Here is a 7489-nt window from a genome sequence, read left to right as displayed (position 1 = left end):
AAGCAGCAACCAAGGGAGTAGATACCCACCTGTAGAGGAGGATCCGAAGCCATCAAGAAACACCAAGCTCCAGACGATGGGGGGGCCAAAGACCGGGGGAGTGGAGAGGAGACAACGCGGAACAGATCAGAAACGTCAGGTCCCCGCATAGGTGGCAGGGGCACCCCCTCGTCAACTCCATAGACGGAGGAGGACAAAGGAGCCATAGAGGAGAAGGGAGAAGGGAGAGCCAAGCACCCCAGATGAAGGACCGGAAGCAACACACAAAAGGGGAGAAAACAGGGAAGAAAACCACCAAGCAGGGGGGAGGAAGCCAGAAGAACGGCTCGAGCGAGGCCTCCAAGCCCGCCAGAAGGGCGCTGGGAAAGAGGCTGCGGGAGGGTTCCCCAAAGGGTTGACGAGACTCAAGGCGGGTCCGTGTGAGTGACCACGGAAGGAAGAACGGACGAGTACAGCTAGGGACGTAAAATATGAATCAACACCCGAATCCCGAAACATAGAACAAGCCCAGAGTGATTAAGCATCGAGTGCATATTCCCCCCCTCACCCTGGAGACTAGTCAGGAGTAAGTAACTGCGGGGAGAGCACCGGCCTAAGATCAGAGAGGAGGAGCCCCACGCGGAAAACTCCCCCCAACCCAAGAAGCTCGAGTGCAGATTGGACTCAATCAAGAAAAGCCAAAGGAGGATAGGAGCAACAGGCAGAGAATCAGGCCAACAGCATGGGAAGCTTCAGCGGCTATATGCAATATATACAGGGAGAGCTGGGAAAGAGCTGGTGCAAGGGAGCGGAGAAAGATGCGGACGCGACAGTCTGTGGCCTATCCTCAAGCGGCGAGCCCCAGGGAATCCATGATTACGGGAACCGTTGGATCGGAATTCTAGGGAAAGATGCGGTGATGTTGAAAAACATAGCACAGGCGGCAAAGATCATCTGCAACTCGGTTGATACTTGGGCCGCTAATCTGCAAGTTGATGAAGGGGCAGGCCGATGGGGGCAGTCTAGATGCAAATCAGAAGAATTAGGGATTCAGGGAAGGACGGCGCCGAAGTCGTCATGTGACTGGAGGGCAAAACAAGCACTCTGGTATCTTAATCAGGGATTGACAGAATTAAGGCCAGACAAACCGGAACAGAGGAGCTTAATGGTTTGCATGGATATAGTTTCAATAATCTTAGGAATCTTCGGCAACGCACGGAAGGGAAAAGACGAGTATGAGTATAAGCAAAAGAATTTATGCCAAGCCGTTTATGAAGCCTTCAGCGAGTGGGGCGGGGAAGAAGTGGCGACGAGCCTCATGGACTTTTGGTTCCCAGCCAACACCGGGGGCATAATCCTGGGAAGGAAATCCATGCCTCAAGAAACAGGACACGGCGGGACGTGGAGAAACGCATTATATATCAGGCCAAGGGGAATAACTAGCATACAGTGCAGCTTGCGGCAGCCAGGACCACCCAGGACCTATAGCACCAGCTGTTATTGGACTAAGGATTCTTCAGGTTGTGAAAATTACAACGATGAGCAATGGACCGCGGCCGAGGTAAGGACAACACGAAGGATACTGGTCTGAGCAAAAGCAAGAAGGCCCGAGTCATTGAGAGGGGGGCCTTGAAACAGGGAGGGTTTGTGGGGGCATACCCCAACGGGAGGCGAGGTGAGCATCAATCCAAAGGCCGAAGCACTCGCAAGAGAGGAGTCTGACACAACGAATATATCTGGTTAATGGTTGATAGCAACCAAGACCACCGGTAACAATCTATCAACAGTTCACTGGCTCCGGTGCTCAGGACCAGGCACACGCAGTCCACTCCTCCTACAAGCCATATGAAGGAGAAAGGAAGCCTCAAGCAACGGCGCCACTCATCCCTTCACCGTCAGCCACGAGGAACGCGACAAAGAGGAAGAGAGCCAGTGAGTCAGTCAACATTTCCCTCTTTCCTTCCACAGGAATGGAAACTGGCGTCCAAGGTGGTGTCCGAGAACGAGTTGAGCGAATTAATCCAGAGGCACGAGGACCAATCTTCAAGACTTCCGCCCTCAAGCTCCTCATCAGGCTGGAGGCTGCTAGTTCAGGCCATAGGAGCAGGTTCCGTTATAGCAGCCGCCGTTCCTTTTGCCTGGTATATTTGGAGAAGAGTATTTCATTCAGGTAGTAGCCGGAACAGTGGGAGGTTTAGAATCAGATATGAGCAGCAATAAGAAAGAATTCCAGAGAGTATTACCGAGGTTTATGATATCAGGGAAGAATCAACCACAGAGATGCAAAAATACGGCGCCGCTCTTAAGCCACGCCTGGGAAGGGCTGAATCACAAATTAGCCCCCGACCAAAAGAGGAAACAAAGGAGGTAAGAGAAGGAGGATCAATCCCAAGGAAGTTCCCCCTCAACGGGGGACCCAAAGAGACGAAGGGACATCACAGACGAGTTAGAAGAGGGAAGGGCGAGGCTACTAGAATTGAACGAACCAAACATCCCGAGGGAGGAGGTCAACAGAGGACTAACCCAACTGTCATGTGGAGAACGCCAGAAAGAATAGAAAGTTGGCACAAGAGGTAACAACACCCCCATGCCCCAGTCGGAGACAACTCAAAGGGAAAACTCAACCCGCCGAAGTGAATCAGCAAGGGTTGACAAAGGAGGGGGAGCAGAAATCAATGAACCCTTCCATGTAGTTCCCAAGACGAAGCCTCTAGAAAAGGAGGATGACAAACGAAACCGGATCGAAAAACCTTACTTAAACAGGAAATATCCCGCCTGAGGAAAATATGGGTGCCCCCCCTCCAGCATCTCTGGAAACCACCCTCTCGAGCCAACCCTCTCAGTGGTATATGCAACAAACTTGCCATCTCCCGCAGGGAGCCGGAAGAAGACTCCCCCAAGAGGAACAGCACCCCCACCGCCGGGGAAGCGAGGCCACGAGTAGAAGCCAGGCAAGCAAACTAAGGGGAGCTTTAAAACAGGTGACGATTAGGACAAGGGAGGCAGGAAGAAGGACCCAGACCTGGACACCTAGGACGACGTAACCCTTCCAGATAAAGGGGGTTCCAATCCACCCAAAAGAGCGAATGAACCCCTCCCTCGCCCAGAGACATAGAAACAGCATACCTGGGGACCAGTACCCGTGGCATTACGGGCCAGGAGAGACAGTTGTGAAAACAAGAAGAGAAGATGACGGCGGATACGACCAGCAGCAGGTCAGGTTGAAGGGGGGGACCTATGGAGTAAACAACTAGGAGGGTGATAGTAGGGTTAGAACAGAAACTATGGCCTAGGCACATCCAGCCAGACTCCAAAGGATATCATTTGCGGTTATCCCTTAGCCGTGAGGGAAGCGGGACGAAGCGTACGAACTTCAGAATTATCGAGGGGAAGTATAGATCACGTTCAAGGGATATGGCGATTTAAGGTTCCTGGGGTCCAATACAAGTTTAGATACGGGGGTTGGGATTACGGAGATTAAGTATGACGTGAAGGGATGAACGGGGAGTGGCGGGGAATTTGGGATTTAGGTTTCGAGATTCGGGCTTTGGGGCTTAGGGTTTAGGGTTCCGGTTTAAGTTTAGGGTTCAGGCTTTAGGGTTTAGATTTTGGTTTTAGGTCTTGTACTTGGCGCTTAGGCCTGAGGATTCATCCTTTAGGGATTATGATCTCGGCTTTTACTTTTTAGGGGATAGAGTTCATGGTTTTGGACTTAGTGTTTATGGTTTAAGCTTCAGAGATTTATGGTTTCGTGTCTAGGACTTAAGGTTATGGATTAGGTGTAGGGTTCTGGGTTCAGTCCGTATAGTTGCCTTTTCAGGGTATTTTTCTTAGGTCTTCTGTTTCAGGAGTCAGCGCTTCAAGTTCACGGTGAAGGTTTAGGTTTACGGTTTAGGGTTTAGGTTTAGGCCTACGGTTTCGGGGTTCACGTTTCTACACCCTGGGGCCAATGTATAGGCTTGATGTTCTGTTGTTTAATCATCATATTTGTGCTGTTAGCTTCATGGTCAGGGATTCAGTATATGTCCCGATTGTGCGCTATTCTTTCTGTTTTACTTTAGGCTTACTATTGGCAGATTTCGGCATCCTGTCTCTTTTCTAAAATTTCTCTGCTTTCCAATTGACCCTTTGGAACTTTTGGAGATAATGCCTCACGTTTTACATTTCAGGTATTCGGGGGGAGCCACTTATGCTGCTGTTTGCGGGATTCTGCGATTTGATTCAAATTCTACGATTCCGTAAATATATGTGTTGGCTTGTCTGGATACCCTTCAATTCAAGGGGTAGTCGGTTCGGCTTAGGTTCTGGTGATGGGTGTTTTGGAATTGTCTTAGACTACTGGGGTTAGGGATTTGGATCTATCCTTTTACGTTTACTCTGTGGCTGTTGTGCCTGGCAGGCATGCTGTTCTTTTCTGTTTTGGGGGGTGCAGATTTTATAGTTCTTGGATTTAGTGTGTAGTGTTCAAGGGGTAGTGTTTACGATTTAATATTTAGTTATTACCCTTCAAGGTGTATTTCAGAGGTGTCATTGCGTACCCTTCATGTTTTACTACTACACGTGCTAGTTGTTATGTACCTATATTTTCACAGAGGGAGACTATAAAAGTGTTTCACTTACTGGTAATACGGGTAGCATTCCAGGATGCTATGCCCCTTGATTTTTGGTTTAGTACCTTTTGTTTAAGGCTAGTTGTTTGGGTTCATACTTGGAGATGTAGGTAGCGCATGTTATTATGCATCCTTTTGTAACTTGGCCTCTACGGACGACATTTTCTTGGTTGATTTCATGCTGATGATCCAAGTTGCTTTCCCCGTTTTATTGGTTGAGTGTAATTTGCTGGTGTTGTCCTTTAGTCCTATATTTCATATGGTATGACTTAATGTCGAGGAATCTCTTTGGTCGATTTAGATTTTGTTCCCAAGCATGGACGTTTAGTGTTTAGGGCTGCGGTTTGGTGCTTCTAAGGAAGCACCTGTATTTTATAGTGTGGGGGACTCAGGGTTAGGGGGGGGGGTTTCCTGTAGTTTATTTTGTTGCCGGTTATAGTTTCTGAGCTTAGGTATGTGTCTTAGGGGGTATCTTTAGCTTTAGGCCCCTGACTTTGTTTTTAGTTTTGGATGCTCCTTCATTATTCTTTATTGTTAGCTCCTGTGGGTTTCTTTCCCCTTCTTTACCTGCTAGGCGCAGCTTATAACTTCTCTTCTCCTGCTGTTCATGTTGTTCGGTTTAAGGCTTATTATTTCGAGACTCCCTTTCTCTATTACGACTCAATCTCTTAGCGGTTTGTCTCCAGGTTGGAGGTGCGATATGCACATTTATGCTTCAGGTTCATGGTGCAAGTCTATGGCGTTTATTTCAGAGTTTATTCTCTAGGACCTCTCGGGTCATGCTTCCGTGTCTATATTTTTTTGTTATTGCCCTTGCTCGTATTGTTAACTTTTTAGCTTTCATTTCTTATGCTATATCTCTTAGCCCAGAATGATCAAGTTTCCAATCTTGGATTTATCCTTTGGAGTTTGAGCCCTGCTCTTCCTATGTTAATTCCTGGGCTCTAACCTCTATGGGAGGTCAGGTATGGCTTAAGGCTCAGTGATGCTGAAGTAAGCTCCATGCTACAGGCACTTTTGGGCACAGGCAATGCTTAGTCGTAGAGACTGGAAATGTATATCGCAGAGGTAGTTTCTCAGTCCCTGCCCATTTCCCTTATTATATGGATTCTATCTCGTAGTGCCTAATCTGTGCTGTCGGCTCGTTGTTTGAGTCTCTAGGTTGCTTCCATTATTGCTTATGCCTGGTCTCCCTCTGTTACGCTCTTCTTTGGCTTAGGTTCCTGTAATTTTGAGGGCTGCAATTCTATGGAGTTGTTTTAAAGAGTACATTTCTCTCTATATATTTTACCTGTGCTTCTTGGTTCTTACGCTTCAATTTTACGCAGTTAGGTTGCAGGGTTTAAGCACCTATTTCATTTGGGTTTTACTCAGGCACTGTGCTGTTGGCTTATGGATGATTGTTGTTGTCTCAACTCTTATTGTTCAGTCTGTATTCTTTAATATTTAGCATTAATGCTTTATTTCTTATCCCCTCGGTTCGACTCTTGAGTGTATTTTTCATGCTTTATCCTCTATGTTTACGCCTCCAGGTTCCTGTTTATGACCAGGGGGCTTTGTTCACCTCTTAGCGTCTATTAGTATTGTTCGATAAGTTATTTTAGGCGCGTAAGACTCACTGATTATGCGCCTTTTGTACTGTGATCATTCTTAGGTTCTTATGATCTAGGGTGTAGTTGTTGGGTTGTATCTTCTGGGTCTTAGGCTGTATATCTCATGGCTTAGGTTCTACGTATTATCAGTAATGCGCGTTCGTTAGCATGTACTCGCACCCTCTATTCTTTATTTTTAGGGTTAATTCCTTACATATGTTCCCCTATTTCTGTTGGCCCTTTTTATTTCCTATCTCCTTAAGCTTAGGATGTTTTGCCATATCTTGACGGTGTACGGTTCAGATTCCCTGGTGGCGGATTCAACTTCACTGTTTAGGACTTAGGGAATACCTTTAGTGTTTATCTTTGTTTGATGAAGTGTAGGGTGGTTTCTGCCTGGCCTAGGTTTATGGTCTATATTGCTTGGGTACTGTGCACTGTTCAGGGGTATGTGCTATTGTTCATGCTCTAATGTTCTTTGGTGTATTTGGTCCTATTCTTCTTCAGGGTATTTCCCCGAATGTTTCTGCGTTAGGGATCATGTTTATGTTCTACATGTATGAATTTGCGGCGCCCTTCTGCATTGCCTGTTTTTTACTTTTTATGGGGTTGAGATCTGTTGTATTAATTGGTTTCCAACGTCGAGTTGTGGTGTGGTATGATTTATTGTGCAAGCTTGATGGTTAAAGGCTTCTGCCTCCTGTTTCTGGTCCTGTTATCAGCCTCTAAAGTCTATTCTTTACGGTTAGCCCTTTAATGCTGTTCGCTCCGGATTTACAGTTTGGACCTTAAGCAACCCCTCACAAACATCATTGCCCACTCTGCGTTCCCAGGTGGTCTTGGTTCCCCCCCGATTTACTTTATTATTTCCTTGTTCCTGTGGTAATCTTGTGCTGTTTGGTTTCTTTTACGGCGCCTTCTCTTATTTTCTCTCTATGGTGTCTTGTTAGAAGTCTGCGAAGATAGAAGAACAGATATATTTGTAGATTCCTTATTATTCTCCCCATATTCAACATATTTTAACGGTGTTAATATAAAGATACGGAACAGTCAATGTTCAGACTCCGTCTGTTTACTTTATTGAGATATATACATAGGGACAACAGTCTTACTGAGCTATTGTTACTTCCCTGGCTATCCTATTTCCTTCCTTTTCCCATATGATATATTCGTAGAATCGGGGAGTTATACAAGCAACGATGACGCGCTGAATTATAGAGCACATATTCATCTATATTAATGTTAATCCATACTGTTGTAAGATTTGTCTCCCATGAGTTGTCTCTCATATTCAACTGTGTATCTTCC

At 46.4% G+C, this 7489-nt stretch overlaps 1 protein-coding gene across 1 annotated transcript; it reads left to right on the top strand.

Annotated features, from left to right (window-relative positions):
• Positions 1-721: 721 nt before the first annotated feature.
• On the top strand, positions 722-2350 carry C922_05134 (hypothetical protein; the record flags this gene model as incomplete). Its single annotated transcript, XM_008820706.1, has 3 exons — positions 722-1540; positions 1948-2086; positions 2133-2350. 3 exons carry the CDS (start codon positions 722-724, stop codon positions 2348-2350), a joined length of 1176 nt encoding a protein of 391 aa, XP_008818928.1.
• Between the last annotated feature and the right edge of the window lie 5139 nt (positions 2351-7489).

This window comes from Plasmodium inui (assembly GCF_000524495.1).
Source record: "Plasmodium inui San Antonio 1 unplaced genomic scaffold supercont1.39, whole genome shotgun sequence".
NCBI classification, from domain to species: Eukaryota; Apicomplexa; class Aconoidasida; order Haemosporida; family Plasmodiidae; genus Plasmodium; species Plasmodium inui.
Note: the sequence above shows the minus strand (reverse complement) of the source record. Positions and strands in the feature narration are given on the sequence as shown.